Genomic DNA, 16,579 nt, shown 5'->3' with positions numbered 1-16,579 from the left:
CATGAGACTCTGAATGCGGTCTGATGCAGCACAGGCGGTATTTACGCTCTGACGGCTTCAGGATCCGGGAGCCGGATATATTTAGCTGCCTAGAGATATCACGCCGAGATGAGATTTCAAAGTGAAGTACCTGTTTGAAGATGCATGGCATTCCACAAGGGTGGGCAAGGGCTACTGGGTATAAATCTAGCACCCCTGCACCTGGTGTGAAGACAGGGAGGGAGTGTGACACTTAAGATTTAGAATGACTTACACACAAGCTGTACATGTGTAAACTACACACTCATCCATATGAATTTACACACTACCGATGAATGGAAAAGACCGGACACTTCACTTTTTAGCTCTTTAACATCCACACAGCTTAGCGCACACACACACACGCAGACTGTGCATATTACATTTTCCCGTGTCCATTGCTTTTTTGTCTAAATCTAATTCTCCTGCATGTTCTCAGTGTCATCCATCATGGCCTGATCTGGGCTGGAGGAGATCCTGAGATCCACGGGGTTATGGGAATTAGAAACGACACTTTGTGGTGTGTCGCCGTCGTCTTCTTCAGTGCAGCCAACTGACACAGATTTGATTATATTGCTGTGGAAAAGAGAATTGTTTTATACGCTGACGTTGCGTGCATGAAGGGCAGAAAGCTTCGGACACCTCATTCAGTCCTGTGAATATGTGTCGTCTCCACAGACCTGGAAGGGAGGTAACGCATTAAAAAGTACCTTCTTGCATTATATATGTCCATACCATTCATTTCACCGCTTGAATTCTCTGATTAATCGTGCTATACATATACTCACACTGACAGACCCACATCATTCTTGTTTTTACAATTATATCCAAAAAGCTCAAAATGTTTCATCAGATCTCACATTTCAGTGAAAATAATTTAAATGTGATAGAAAATGTTTCACCCAGCTTCCTCTCCTGTCTTAATATTTTTAGAATAACAGTTAAGGACTCAGTCTAAATGCCTTGAATCTTGGAGTCAGGATTCAGACAGCTGCTCTCAGATCACAACTTTGGATTCTTTGTGGATGAAGTCCCAAAGGTCTCCTTGTCCCAGTGAAGGCTGTCAGACGAGACCTAATCAGGGGTCAATTCCAAACACAGGTATGATGTTAAGATATCACAAGGCCTCCCTCTTAAGGGCTGCATGCCACAAAGCATTTCCTCCTGTGGATGACACCAAAATAAATCTTTACTGGGCGTCTGAGTCTTTACGTCCCCCCTGCCACACACACACACACACACACACACACACACACACACACACACACACACACACACACTCCCCATCCATCCATCCATCCATCTGTGTAACAGAGGAATGACTCTCATGGACTCCCTCTTTGTCAGGAATTTGCTCGGCTGCAGATTAGATTTTCAGGAATCTGCACTGTCAATGACACTTTAGGCAGCTGTGTTAAACGGGAGGGCATGGTGTGTGTGTTTGTGTGGTCGGCATGCTTTGGAAAGCCACCGCTCGCTTACTGCATTTCCCCTGAGCCTGTGACTCATTAATCAAATATTCATACATCCCTGGTAAATACATGGAGAACACAGTCAACCCTCAGAACGATGTGTGCCCCCCAGCACAAATGCTCTTTCATGTCTCTGCCAAAGACCCCCCCCTCCCTTCTTCCCATTCAACCCTTCCTTCCCTTCTTCTAAAGTTGGAGAATGTCGCTGCGCCTTGGCTCCTGCATACTTGGTGTTCCCGCTCTGTCCACACAGCCGGTCCGCCGTCAACAAAAAAAAGAAAGAAAAAAAAAAAAGACATGGACGAACACAGAGCAGACAGGGGATCTAAATGATGCCTTTATGTGTTTTGCCATTGCTTCTCCATGGTAAAGAGGAGAACAGACGAGGGATTCTTCTGCCTTTCTGTCCGTCCGTCCTCACCCCTGCCCTGGCTCCCTCACAGAGGGGACAGTTCCCTCTTTTAAAAAGCACGGCTCATCATAATACAAGAATTTGTATTGTACAGGAAAACAGTCCGGCATAGCTCAAACTGAGGGGGCAACACACAGATTATCCATGGTAACAGCGCTTTGCACACAAGGATATTTTCTTTTCCTCCACAGAGGAACACAACTGCCGCCAGTGTCACTGGGTCACATTTTTTCCGGTCCCTGGTTAATGGGCTGTAGAGATGGTTAGCACGTACGATTAGTTTTAATCTACTACATTTGACTGGGAGAGAAAGGGATTGAATACATTTCAACACACCACTGAGGTTTGTATCTAGCACTGTAAATGAAGCAAACAATTTTTTTTTCTTTTTTTGTTCCAACAGAGTCGCTTCAAATTCTTCAAGTGGACCCAAAAGAAGTAGACCGTTTAAGAAATTCAAATATTGACTTTATTCAACTTTTTTGCCTGGTAGTGTTAAAAACACGTTTCCAGATACACTTTGGAAGTTAATGTACGCTCATGTGCACATGAAAGATTCTGAATACTGCAGTGTTTTTGAAGAGATAAATAAATCAAGGTGCATGATCAAGTTTTGTATCCTAACGTGTTCTAGTGCACTTCTTCACGCCTAGTTTGTTTAATGTGTTTCGTAAGAACAGCCATTGATCATTTAGTCACTCACTGTTGGAGAGAACGTGGAGAAAAAAGTGAACAAGTAGGCAATATCGTAAGAAACAACATAAAATGTTAGAAAACCCTGTTAATTGCGCACAGCATGTACAAATAATGTTTATGCGGAGGGTTAACACAGTATGTCTTCCTGAATTCCTTCTGTGTAGAATAAATTCTATACTGAATGTTTTACTCACTTTAGAACAAAATCTAAAGCACATGTAAAGAATTCTGTTGTTAAGGGTCACTTATAACTGATAGTGCTTGCTGAGATGTAGCACATGACATTATCCCTTTGACAAACACTGCTGTCACCACTGGTCACTAGTGCTGTGATGCATAACCCAGTCAAGATCAACACCACCCAAAAACTCACTAAGGCAGGCAAACAATCCTAAAATCACACAACACCATCATATTACTGCTCAGACAACGAAATGAGCTCCAGCCTGACGGAATAAAAAAAATTAATGTTGGCAGTTGTCCTTCAGAGCACGTGTCCCACATGCCTCCGTTGTTGAGGTGTTTCAGACGGGTGGAAACGCCGTCTCAGTCTGATGAAATGTTTTTGGCAGAGAAGTTTGGAAACCTTACAAGGATCAAGCTTCGGAGAGCCCTTGGCCCATATTAATTAAGGCTTTTACAACAATCCTCAATGTTAACCACACACAGAAAACTCTAAATACTGTAGGTATGTGAAAAGCTTGTAAAGTGGGCCTACACTGTAGTCATAGTTCCTACTGCTCTGACACTGTTGGCCTTGAAAGCATGTTGATGCTGGAGTGCTGAACTGGACCTAATGATCACTGGAAGAAAATCCTGTGAGACTTCTTCAACAAGATGTAAGGTGCAAGAAAACAAAAAAAAAACCCCACCAGATCTCCTAAAAACTCCATGAAATGACAAATAATGGTGCAAAATGAATAGTGTTTCCCCAGATATTCCTCTTCTCTAGATGAGCATATATAAAAATTTTAGGTCATTAAATTAAGCAGAGCACCAAAAAATCAGTTCCTGGGCTTCCTGACAACATGTTTAACATGCTCCCACTGCTAAGCAACAAACACAAACCTAATCAGTTAATAACAGTTTTGGCCAAAATATTGCTTTGTGACAAAGTTTCCAGGATGTATCAACTGAAATGCTGCAGTTTAAAAAAGTCCCTTAACTGTCACGACAGGCTCCGACACGAGGCTTTGGTTATCAAGCCGTCGGATTCATTGAAAAAAGTAGTTCCCTGTCAGTAGGCTTTCAGACAGCGCTGTCAAAGCAGCACAAAGTCCCCGGCGGTGGTGACCGTCCTCCGCGGGTCGCGGATGAAAGGCCACTCTCTCTTCTCTGGGGTCAGGGCGGCCGACAGGTCGTAATCTCTGCCGTGACCTTGCACGAAGGTGAACGCGGGGTATTTCTCCTTCGCTGACGGCTGCAGCACCTGGAACAACAACGGAGCAGTGTTTCAGAGGAGTGCTGGTGTTACACCATACTGTATGTTTCATAACAGTTTGCTTTGAATTTCATCACTTAGCCTAACGAGGGGTATCGTCTGGCGCCTTATTTGTTCTCTGTTATGTTGCCACCAGAGAAATTACAGTATATTAATTTTAATATAATTTCTACAGAGTCTTCTAATCAGAAGCATGGTAGGTTTAAGGAGGGAAGACTCTGGTTTATAATATCTCCCCCAACATGTTGACTTCTTTGAGAGAGTAAGAGCTCAGTGAGATTCATGGCTAAATGGTGCCACCTAGTGGTCAACTTCCATCCCACTGCCCACATATTTTCAGGGCACAAATAAGAATTAATAATACTAATAACAGTAATTGTAAAATGCTGGCAGTGAAGTGATTTTTAGGAGTCCTGTGTTAAGGCAGGATTAATCAGTACCTTTGACAGCTCTTGTCTGATTCTCTCATAGTCTTGAACACTTCTGGAGTAGAAACCTATGGTGCAGCTTGGGTCCATCTTGCTGAAAGGCATCTTCTTTGGTGAGGGGCAATGATACGACTAGACAAAAAGACACAAAATACATCAGAAAATGTTCATCGAGTTGAAAGGCCAGATAACGTACAACAACTGTGGGGCATCCATACACTCCACAGCAGCATCAACGGCGAATAAGATGTATTCTGCATCATTTGCTGAATGAAATCCTATTTATCTGCTGTCACAGCATCCATAAATTTACAACTCTGATGTGTTGTCAGATTGTATACCGCTGCATGCAAAAGCATAAAACAAAGTTGCTACACAGCGCCGTGTGCTGATTTTTATGTATGGGTCCTGAAATATTCAGGCTTGCAGCATCTGATCGGGTATTTGCTGTATTTCTCTTAAGTGGCAGCTTCACACATCTGAGCAGCAAATAAATCAGCAGATAGAGACTCAGTAATTGGTCCGAGGGCTGCTTTAAGATTCATACCCTTAAGTACTAACAGAAACTATTAAATTCACATTGCTGGAGCCCCAGTCAGCTCGTCTGTGTAATTTCACATTACCTGGAGAGGGAAATCGCTGGTGCTGACATCCACAAAAGACTGACAGTAATGAGGGTCCATGTAAATCAAGCTGTCATCTGCAAGGACAAAACAAAAGACAAGTTATTCAAAAACATCGGATTATTACAAAAACGCGCTTCTCTCCAATTTCTATGCAGAGTAGCTCAAAGTCACCCGCTTGGCCTACTGTTAGGCTTGTGTGCGTCAAATGTGCCTCCCAGAAGGTTGTTGCTTTTTAATATCCACCAGGGTGGATTAAATTCTGCATAATCAGATGCGTTTGTACAAGCACATTCTTTACACCCACAAAAAAAGAGGTTGTCATTTAATTTTTGTGTGGGGGAATTACTTTTACAAACACGCAATTATATTCGACCATTTGCATATGATAAATGCTGCGCTGAGCGGCGCCTTGGCAGGGAGAATGTATTGCTTGTCATTTAGACATCATCCACCACTGTATTTCAAATTGGTAAAATGTAAATGCGTAAATATTGACTGCCAAGATGTACAACTGAAGGTTCCTCCTGGCTCCTGAAGGTGATGAAGAGTGGCTCACTTTGGGGCCTGGATGAAATTTAATGCATGCCTCCTATGGAAATCAATTACAGCTCACAACTTGGGAGGTTTACTTGTGATAAATGGGTGAGGCTTTGATGGGTCAGAGGGAATAAAGTAAGCCCTGCTTCACTTGCTTCCATCTCCACTCCTCTCCGTTTTCCTCACGCAAACAGGAATACATTAACTTACTTTGTCTCTTCACATAAGAAGGGTATATTATGCAAAATCATCTGCTATTCACACCAACCTCTCCGTGTGTGTCTTTCTCTGTTTTGCATTACGCTAACACTAACCTTGAAATCCTACGAAGTAGCAGGCCTGTTTGGGCTTCCCTCCGATGATGCCTATGCAGTACTCCAGACTCAGTATGCTCTGAATGCACAGAGAGGGACAGAAAAATACAAAGTACGTCTGTCTGGGAGCCTGAATACTTTCACTTTGCTTCTCACATGAAGAAAGACATTTTAAACTTCCCATTCTCCACAGTGACCGTTTCCTGTTTACAGCAACTTAATAACTCACTTTCCCCTTGGCTGTACATCTAAAGCCATGTGATCAACCACCAAAAGATCAAATTATGTGACTAAAAGAGAATTCTACAAAGAAGCCCTGATGCACAGGCCCGTCTCACCTTTGCAAAGTTAAAATAGTCAGGATTTGTCTTCTCGCCTCCCAGCCGCACAGGAATGAGGATGATGACAGCTCGGCTGTCCGACGGGGTGGAGGCAGACACTGGTTGGTGGCTCTGTGGGGAGGGCGGGGCAGCTGACCTCTCAGGAGAGGTCTGCCCTGCTCTTGGTGCCCTGTGGCTATCGATGACATCAGCACTGTACACTGTGGAGGTCAATAACACAAAGGTCAGATGGGGGTCTTCTGTCTGTGTTCATATCTGATCTGTCAATCTATTCATTCTGTGTGTTCATCAGGCTTTAAGATCTGTATTTTTATATCCTGGTTTTTGAAGTATGATGGTGATGTCTTTACAGTCTTCTTTCTCACCATTGTCTGCAAATTGTCCACATACTCTTCATGTACATTTTATTCATATGCCAATAAGAGTTTGTTACAGGTATCATGAATGTCATTTCATCATGAAATATTTCAGCTCGTCCATTAAAATGAACAGCAAACACCTCGTCCCTCTTCTCTCCCAATCACGACTTTCTTCAAATGTTATTTTTGGCAAATATGCTTCTTTTGTTTGCCTTGTGTCCTTATGGTTTGATCTAACCATCTGAAAATCTGTTTCATTCTGTTTTTGCTCTGTCTGAATACAGTCTAATTACCATACCCAAGATGCATGTTAATTCTGTCCATGCTGATGTTTGTCAAGTTGAAATGTCCATCACAATTTCTCAGAGCCCAAGGTAACGTCTCCAAATAGCTTGTTTTGTCTGACCAACCACCCAAAAAGATATTCTATTTATAGTGATATAAAACAGCGAAAGGCAGCAAATGCTTACATTTTCAGAAATGTAATGAATTAAAAGACTAATGATTGATTATCAAAATTGTTCAGGGGTTATTTTCTTTAACTGATGTTTGATTAATTGAATGTCAGTTCACAGAAAATTATATTATGTACAGATGATACAAGTTAAATCAACTCCCATTTTTTCTTTGTGCGCCCCTAAAGTCAAACTCCTAACACACCGAGACACTCGCTCTCACTCCCGTCCTTCTGCTCTGACTACCGAGAGGACAAACGTGAATCAAAACCCAAGTTATTGGGGTTAAGAAGAGGTTGGAGTGGGACGTTATAGATTGTTGTAGTGGATGTGTTTGTTGGGGAGCAGACACAGCGAGACTCCTGTCACCATTCTAAGCAGCTCCCTGGTCTCCCAGCAGCAGGGAGGTGTTGGAGAAAGAACGGTCAGTTCGGGTGTCGTGCCCAGTTTCCTGTTTTATCAACAGCAGGCTCATCTTTCATACCTGTGCAGTCCTGGGAGACGTAAGCAGTTATACCCGCCAAGCCAGGGTCCATCGCCTCCTCGACAGCTTTCCTAAGAGAGAGAGACAGAGAGGGTGAGGGTTTTTAAAGGTTTACATGCAGAGCTTCATTATCATGGACTTAAAAACAGCAATTTACCCACTTAATAATAATTAACTAATGTCAGATCAGCGCATCTGTTCAAAGACATTTGAATGAGTGAGATGCTGCAGGAGATTTATGAGTATCTTCTCAAACAAATCACAGTCATGGATACACAAGACAAAGGGCTGGAGGTGACGCTGCTAGTTCATATGCATTATTTTATTTACCTGCAAGCTGTTTATACAAGTTGAGCGATGTAATATATTGAAAATTTTAATATGTTGCTTACAGCTTCTTGAATATAAATGTTTAAGCAATTACCAAAAGTTATTATTACTGTTGTGCCCTAAAGACTAATGAACTGTTATGTCATGGTGCATGTGATATTTGACACGCAAGGTTTGAAAAGTTGGATTTTAGAGTAACTACAATTAGACTTACTTGAGGATGTGTGCCACCACTGCAGGCCCATACCAGTCCCCTGCCTGCTTTCCCATCGTCAGGCCCAAGCGGACCAGCCTGTGGAGGCCTAACTGAGCTGCGGGGCTGTCCCCAAACCACGACACCAGAGTGCGGTGGTACATCTCTTTCAAATGTGCATCTGCCTCCTCTGCAGAGCCCGGGGCCTGGGCTTGGTGCGCAGGTGGTGACCCATGATCGGAGGTCCCGGGGGAGCCTTGCAGAGAAGCCTCCAGAGAGGCGACCAGACGCTTGGCTGCAGTGGTAGTCCATGTCTCTGTGTCTAAAGGCTGGAGAGCCAGTGCCTCCGACCAGGTCCAGTCTGTGGAGGAATGAATCACGAATCAAACGTCAACTACGTTCAACAAGACAGACCAAAAACAGTTTTACTGTCACCTATGAATGCAAATGTTATTAGCTTTGGAAGTAGATTTCTTAAATGACTGATTGTATAAGGCGAGATCAATATCCAAAATTTCTATGGATACAAATTTAAAAATGATTACAGGACATGTTACTTGGAAAACAACTCTGATGTGAGAAAACAGAAAACAGATGAATAATTCAAACATTAAATCAAGGTCTTGTTATGCATGAAAGGCTAATAGGTTTTGAAAACCTGATATTAGTAATAGAAAATAAGGTAATCACCTATTTTACCAGATACCTACGAGGATGAACCTGATCTTTCAACACATCGAAGTTCCACTTATAGCGTCACCACTGAGAACAGAAAGTCTTTTGGAAGTTGTGAAATTAAACGGTTTTGCCTTAAACAGACAGGACATCGTGCACTTCAGTAACAGAATAGGTGTCATTCTGTTCAATTATAAGTTTGAGTGTACCAGTATTTCACTTTAACGGTGCCTTAGCCTTACAAACAGGGTGGGAGCTGATGGCGGAGAGAAAGGGAGTGGCCCAAGCCATAAAATGGGCCAGAGTAGAATCTGAGGCATTAACAAAATGACCTTGATCCAAAAGTGAATCAAAGTGAAATTGATCAATAAATATATTTAAGTGTCCATTAGTCATTTTATAGAGAAATATTTCATTAGTGACATATTTTAGATTTGACAGAAGAACAAGTTTTAAATATTGTTTTCTAAATGACTGCATTAAACTGGCACTCATCTCATTATGTGGACCCATAAAGTGTGGGACACTTCAGAGACAGTAGATCTGACAAAGATACGAGGAATTCACTCATTTTAAATGCCTTGCAACAACTAAATTAAACTTTCACTTTTAGGATGGGAATGAGGTAACTCGCAAAGCTGGCCACGAGCCTGCCTTCCTGCTTAGAAAAAAAGATACTGAAGTGAAATGAAATAAGGAAGTTGAACATAGGATAGAGTTACAGCGCGCTCCAAAATCACCTACAGTGTGTGACATACTCGAAAATGATCTGTAGTCTAATTTACAGCTGCAATTTCTTTATGTTTCCCACATCTTCAGCTACTATGGTGCACCAGCTGGTTAAATCTCTTTACTATTAAATAAGACTTTTGCTGGTGGTCTCAATGCCCATCTCTACATTCATATACAGTACTTCCAAAAATGAGTATGTGGGAAATAGCTGCTCTACTGGCAGCCTCCCCTCCCGGTCAAAGGCACCTCTACAGTGGCTGTTAATAAGAACGTAGATATAGTTGTGTCCTTTTTCACAACCACAATTTCCCGGCTAGACCAAGAATTCAAATTAATGACCCTTCAGCCACAAGGTCTCTTCTCTATCCTTTAGTGCAGGGGTCCCAAACATTTTGGCCTGTGAAACAAAGAAATGTCTGTGTTTGACCCCTCGTTGATGGTTTAAATGCCTAGAAGTCCTGAGCAGTTTAACCAAAGTGATTTTCCCTTAAATTGCTAAATAAGTAATTTTGAAGGCCTGAAATGTTAAAACAACCCATTAAAAATGAACATCATTTTATTGTATAAGCTTTTCATACATCTTGTTGGACCACTGCAAGGGGGGTTTATGGCAACTCAGGTGTGGTACCATCATTCCACTCACCCCTGCCCAAGAAGTGCAGAATAAGAGCCTGAGCCAGCATCATCTGACCGGCTCTCAGCATGCACCCCCAGCCGCAGTCAGAGGTCAGGGGGGAGCCGGGCAGGGGAGGAAACTCCTCCCTGTAGGTGAGCCACACTCGGGATGTAAAATCCTTCCGGAAAGCCTCCACATTCCCCATGATGAAGTCCCCATCGGAGGGCTCACAGCAGGCTTCTTCAGGCCCGTCGTCATCTGAGGCAAGTACATGACATGTGAATGACTCACGTCTGATGAACTTTTGTCCTCTTGCGTTCTGTGGAAATCATAAATCTACTGGCTCAAGATAATCCCGTACAGCATTATTAGTTTGAAGATTCCAGTTTCTGTTTTGGACCTTATATATAAGCTTGTGTCTCATGTCGAGTCAGATAAGTCCATAGTGGATGATTTGATTTTCTGCACCAAAAACACAGTGACACAAGTAAAATATTTTCCCACTATTTTACAACCTAAGTATTTGTGGTTATGCTTACTCCTAAGAGCGTGCGAAGTGCTTGTCCGACAATAACTTCCTGGTTAACGGCCTGAATTTCTACAAGTTAATACTGGTGCTGCACTGCTTTGTCATTATAATTTGTGGTCCCTGCAATTAAATATGATCAACAGAGCTCTGTGCTTCATAATTGTTTCACTTTGTGTTTATGCCCTCACCAGACTGCATATGGCTGTTGCAGTATTACTGGATATGCACACCTGAATATGCACATAAGTCAAGCCTTTGGATATTTATTCACGTGCATAACAGAGAATGTAGTCCGTGTGTATTTGAATTGTAAGTGTAAGTGTCTGTGCATGTGCGTGTACACCATACCTTCAGCCTTAAAATGGTAACATTTTCCAAGGAGAAGCACTGGGGAGTTTCTACTGAATGAGGTCTTTGATTTCAGAGCCCAACCTAAGATACACAATGAAAAAGGCAACGTCACGGTTTGGTTGATGATAAAGAAAACAACCTCAGACGTTCTATTTACTCATTTGACGGGCGCACCTACTCTAAAACACACATCAAGCAGTGTTCTAGGTCACTCCCAAGTTTCCTGCAGACTGCAGTATTATGTTTATGTTTACTTCCTGTGAAGACGGTAGAGAAAAATTGTGTCTTCAAATAAACAGAGACAGCAGAAACTTCAGTCATAGTGAGCTGAAAGGATGTGGCACACCGGCCAGCGTGGACAAACAACTATTTTAAGGGCTGACTCAACAGCAGCAGGTTCTTGTCTCATTGAATTCTGATGCTTGTTTCTGTTTGTGCAGTCTCTTGTGCATGCAGTACAGTACATGTAGCTGCTGATCTCTCTGCATTTCACGTGTACATGTTCCAGTGTAGTTAACCCCATTCAAATGTAGTTAAGAAAATAAGATTGTGGACTGCATGGACAGCTCGAACCACCACAGCGGTGGTGCATGAAAGCATTAGAAATAAAGTGGACAGGGAGGACTAAGCTTGAGTGGTTGTGTGCTTGTGTGTATGTGAGTGTGTGTGTGTGTGTGTGTGTGTGTGTGTGTGTGTGCTCTAGCCTCAAGCAAATTACTTACTGTACTTCACATTGTGCCACACTGACAAGAACTTTGTCTTCAATTTTTCCACCTCGTCGCTCCCTTTATTCTCCATTTGGACCAGAATGGGATGGAACCCATTCCCACACAGCCTATACACTCTGGAGCACGGAGTATACACACACACACACACACACACACACACACACACACACATATATATATATAAAGTGAGCAGTATCACTTCACAATGCAGAAATACGTGAAATCACAGACTGAATGGTCTTTCGGGGTCTTTACCTTACAGCTTCTTCGACACATGTGTTTGTCACTTTGAAGCTCCGTACAAAAGTTACAACGTCACATTGTGTTAAAGAGATAGAATTTAAAACCTAGTGAGTGGCCCATAACCGGCTGCGGAACTTATCACCGTCCTGCGATCGCCAATGTTTACATGGAGGAAGTCGAAGAGCCGAGCTCATGTGATCTCGCGGTATTTCCGTTGGCGCTAAGGCGAGGAGGAGGGGGTAGGTCTCCAGAGGCTCGATTTAGTGATAAACGTATCCCGAGCGGGCGGCGTTTAAGTCCATTTTACACCCACTCACGCTGTCCTGAATGAATACTCCGCTTGTTTTGGTTCCTCTCTGTACCAAAACAAGCGGTGTTTGTTGTAAAAAGGCAGGGCGACGGATAAAAAGCCTCAGGCATCAAAGCTTCATCACATCACTTCTAATTATTTTCTCCCCATTTTATTACTGTTATTACAGTGGTACGTTGATGAGCGTCTAAAAATAAGTTTCTATATTTATCTGAGACGAGCCCATCATGGCTACATCGCACTTCAGAAAAACATTTACGGTGCAGGAATTTTAACAGTTAAGGTGACACAATTATAAGAATTGATTTTCTAATATCAAACAAACAAACAAACAAACAAACAAACAAACAAAGTTTAATTCAGATTCTAAAAAATGTAACCTGATCTTTATCCTTTATATTGTGTTTATTTTTCATTGTCACAACATTCTGGTAAAATCACAAGTTTTAAAATTAAATGTACATTTCGGTCATAGTGTGGGAATTACTGTCTTGCGGTGAATGTGTTCACATTTCAGGGGGAAATAATGGACTATAAGAGTGAAAACGCATATTCGACGTGTTCCTCGAATTCTTTTAATGGTGGTTTTTGATAGAGGACATTTATGAGGTAAATACTGTGTAAATCAAGCAGCCCGGCTGGTGGTGTGTCTCCGCTTTACTCCTCAATCCACTGCGCAAGGGCTTTTCATTGGGTGTGTTCTGTTGCACGCCATTGCTGTCATTACGGTAATGATCCTATTCTCCCATTCTCCCGTTTTCCCTGTGGCCGTAGTGAGTGAGTGGAAAGCGGAGTCTGTCTGCTGCCTGCCTGCCTGGGAATTTCGCTAAAGCACAGCAGCGGCCACTGCCATGGCTGAACGCCGCGCCTTCGCCCAGAAAATCAGCAGGTAATGACTTGAGACCCCGAAACGAGCTGGTGAACTGCGCACCGAACACTTTGCCGCTTGTATATGGGTCGCCCTCAGACCACTGCTGTGGGAACCCCGTGTAGGAGGCCCAGCCAACAGAGCAGCCTGGCTGCTCCGAGCTAGCCGCTCGTTAGCCATAACGGCAGAGATGCTCAGACCCACCCAGACAGACAGCGACACGGCTAGCAGATGGTCTCCTTTTCCCCAATGGATGCTAACAAAGGAGCGAGATGTAATATCGTCGTAAGAAATGCATTCTGGCGAAAGGAGCTAGGTTTTTCAGTAATTATCCGCAAAGAAAGGGACTTGCTCTTAATTGAAAACCGTTAATTTTGGACAGTTAGCTAGCCGTCTTGCCCACAGTAGCTAACGATGAGCAGCTGCTGGCACTGGTGGAGATGTGACTGAACTTTGTAGTTGTGTTTTAAGCGAGAAACCACGGACAGGAGAGAGCAGATATTTGTAATGCAGTAAGTCTGGGAACGAATGCCTCCATCGACAGCTATCAGATGGCGATCTTATAATCTCTTCTCCGCCCCTCAGACAGATCAAAGTAATCTCTTTAACAAAGGGCTTTGTGCTAGCTGTCAAATACCATCATCAGAGATAGACAGACAGATAGATAGACAGACAGACCGATAGATAGATAGATAGATTGATCAGGTGGACATGGACCGCTGTCTCCCACAGCGATCCACACATACATGTTTTAAGTACTGTCATGCTGAATTAGTGAATTCACAGTCCAGTCATTTTAGTATTTGAGCAAAAAACACATTTTCCTGCTTTTGGTTCATTTTTTCTCTGAGCTGATGTCAGTCCTCTTCACTGCATGAAATAAGGGTTTACTGCCTTCTTCGTGATGATCTGAGGTTTTTGGGAGAGGAGGCGTGTCTGCCATCACTTGATTTCAATTTCTATTTGGAAAACGTATATTTTTGCAAAAAGCCCAGCACATGTCCTTAAATGTCTTTTCCTCCTCCAATTTAGAAAGCAGTTAAGGTCATTTATAGATCAAGAAACTCAACAAACATGATAGGGTGGGTTCTGAAGTTGTAGCTATTGCTATGATCATGCAGGATGCCCATTTCTTTGTTGGTGTCAGGACTGGAGGAGTCTGCCCTTCTGGCACAGTGTGAATCCAGATTGTATTGATCCAAATCACGTCGCTGGAATTTCATATTGCTCTATGTAGATTGGACAAACCTCATGACAGGTTATTCACACAGGGTGAGACAGAGATGCCTGATATGATGGTCAGCTAACAAACTTAAAGATGAACATAAACAGTAGCCATACACTACATGCCTTGATGTGTAAAGCCACCTATTACCACAACATCACAAACTGTGGCCTTAAAATGGCCCAAAGAGACAATTGGCCAACACAAAATATGAACGTTACAGCCTTCACAAAGGGCACATTTGTTGCTGGCTGTTGTGTCAGATTGCAGGATATTGTGCCAGTCTTTGTGATATTGTATCCACTGTGTGATTTGGGCAGTTGGCATTTCTGTGAAACTTCCCTGAATAAATGAAGGTCAAAGAATTGTTCACTGTTTGGCACACTCCTTGCTCATGTTATTCATTTAGTAGTGAAAAAGTGCCTCTTTTGTACCAGCTCAAGCACGCTGACTTTGATTAACGCAAGTGAGTTGACTTATGTCACGTGATGAGGCAAATTAAGTGAATTAAATTGGCAGTGGCAGTGTATAGCTTGCTTATATTATCTTAAATTGCCAGCTGCCTGTTTATATTTTGTTCTTCAGAGTTATTGTTGTCTCCTTCATGTAGAGACAGTCACAAAAGCTGTTTGTTTCATGAAGTTATTACCCTCCACAGTCATCAGTGCTAAGTAAAGTTCTGGTAAGAGGCATTGGGAGGACTGTGGAATGTGTTTGTTGGTTCAGTGCTTTCTCCAGTGGAGACAGCACTGCACTGCAGAGCCCACTGGATCCCTACTACAGTACACCACCATGTTATCTTAAGCTGGGAAGTTGGACCGTGCAGCTTTTTACCTTCCTGGTAAAGATGATAAGCTTAAGCCTTTATATTGCAAGCTGGCCTCAGACTTCAGGATCATTTCTGTTTGTGTACAGCTTTCATATGATGAAACAGTGATTCACTCAGTTCAGTGTCAATGGGGAAACCAGACGATGTTTGTGGTTTTGCAACCTCGCTGACTGGATCACACCTAATCCTTGCTCATCATTACTGTAATCATGTCCAACAGTTTAAAGTGACCCTGAAAGTAGTTACTGTGGTATTGCTTTCAGGATAGAGAACAGAGAGAGTCTGGGAAATGGACAGCTTGTTGGTTATGAAGAAAAGTGTAATGAATGAAAAACAGTTAGTCATAATTACTGTGCCCTTTTAGCCCCCGTGTTACCTGTGTAACATAACCTTGAGCTGTCAGTGTCTAGCCTTTATCCTTGGTTCTAATTTGTCATTTGTTTCTGTCACTTTGGGCTACTTGCTGCGTTGTTGTTTTGTTCAAGGCAAAGGTCTCTGAGTGGTTTTGGTGGTCGCTGTGATTTAAACGACCTGTGTATCGGTTGAACACCAAGAACTTTGTGCTGACCGCTGGAGTCCAGAGGTTTTTATTTCTCACCGCTCTGTCTGAGTGTAATATATGATGCTCTCTGAGGCGACACAGCGAGACTATGAGCAGAGACACACAGAGAAAATCCTAAAAGGACAAGAAGTGTAATATTCAGTGTTAGTTAGCCTCATCTTTGACAGCGTAAGGCACTTAAGTGGAAATTTGCAAAATCCATCAGTATGAAGAAGTGTTTAATATTTGAGTTTTAGTTGAACAGCAGTAAGTCTCACCAGACACCAAGTGTCACTTTGCATTGAAATCACAAAATATTTCATGATACAATATTAATACACATTATTAGTCACTCTGTGGTAACGTCACAATTCCATATATTCCCCAGGAATAACAGTTTGGTACTGAAATGAGTATTGCTATTCATTGCTCTTTTTATTTCATTGTCATAGCTAAAAGGTTAAATATCACCCATGCTAGAGTTAAAGTATTTATCAAATAATCAGGTTAAGTTGACTTGGAACTGTTTCACTTTTGGCATCTGGTTATTCTCAGCAGTGTAATACTGTTGATACAGAGACACCAGTATTGCGATTTTCACAAGTGTGTTCCAGTCTGTTACTGCACACATTTGTCATCTGAGCGCATTTAAAACGTCATTTTGCTGGCATTTTGCCTTTATTTGACAGTAAACAGTGTTGTGAGAGACAGGGGAAAAGGGGAGAGAGAGGGATAAGACATGCCTGCCTAGAATCAAACTGTGGATGCTGATCTCGTGTGGTATGCACCTTAACTGCTTAACATGACAGTGATATGTTGCATACAT

The 16,579-nt window shown here is 42.4% G+C and overlaps 2 protein-coding genes across 25 annotated transcripts in view; one reads left to right on the top strand and one right to left on the bottom strand.

The window, feature by feature from the left end:
- Nucleotides 1-2,357: 2,357 nt before the first annotated feature.
- atg4c (autophagy related 4C, cysteine peptidase) lies at nt 2,358-12,176 on the bottom strand. Its single transcript, XM_076727315.1, has 11 exons — nt 11,993-12,176; nt 11,732-11,853; nt 11,007-11,090; nt 10,157-10,387; nt 8,128-8,467; nt 7,584-7,654; nt 6,283-6,485; nt 5,945-6,023; nt 5,091-5,167; nt 4,480-4,599; nt 2,358-4,027 (listed from the first exon to the last, which is right to left on the bottom strand). The coding sequence occupies exons 2-11, from the start codon at nt 11,805-11,807 to the stop codon at nt 3,860-3,862; spliced, it is 1,449 nt and encodes a 482-aa protein (XP_076583430.1). The 5' UTR covers nt 11,808-11,853; nt 11,993-12,176; the 3' UTR covers nt 2,358-3,859.
- Nucleotides 12,177-13,054: 878 nt separating this feature from the next.
- The window catches only part of dock7 (dedicator of cytokinesis 7), a 47,564-nt gene continuing 44,039 nt past the window's right edge, over nt 13,055-16,579 (top strand). For all 24 annotated transcript variants that reach the window (XM_076724185.1, XM_076724177.1, XM_076724172.1 and 21 more), the window contains exon 1: nt 13,055-13,179. In XM_076724185.1, the coding sequence (XP_076580300.1) occupies nt 13,142-13,179 (38 nt within the window). In that variant the 5' untranslated portion in view covers nt 13,055-13,141. The remainder of the gene's footprint in view (nt 13,180-16,579) is intronic.

The sequence above is a fragment of the Chaetodon auriga genome, chromosome 3 (genome assembly GCF_051107435.1).
Source record: "Chaetodon auriga isolate fChaAug3 chromosome 3, fChaAug3.hap1, whole genome shotgun sequence".
Taxonomy (NCBI): domain Eukaryota; kingdom Metazoa; phylum Chordata; class Actinopteri; order Chaetodontiformes; family Chaetodontidae; genus Chaetodon; species Chaetodon auriga.
This window is presented reverse-complemented; position numbering and strand designations above follow the sequence as displayed.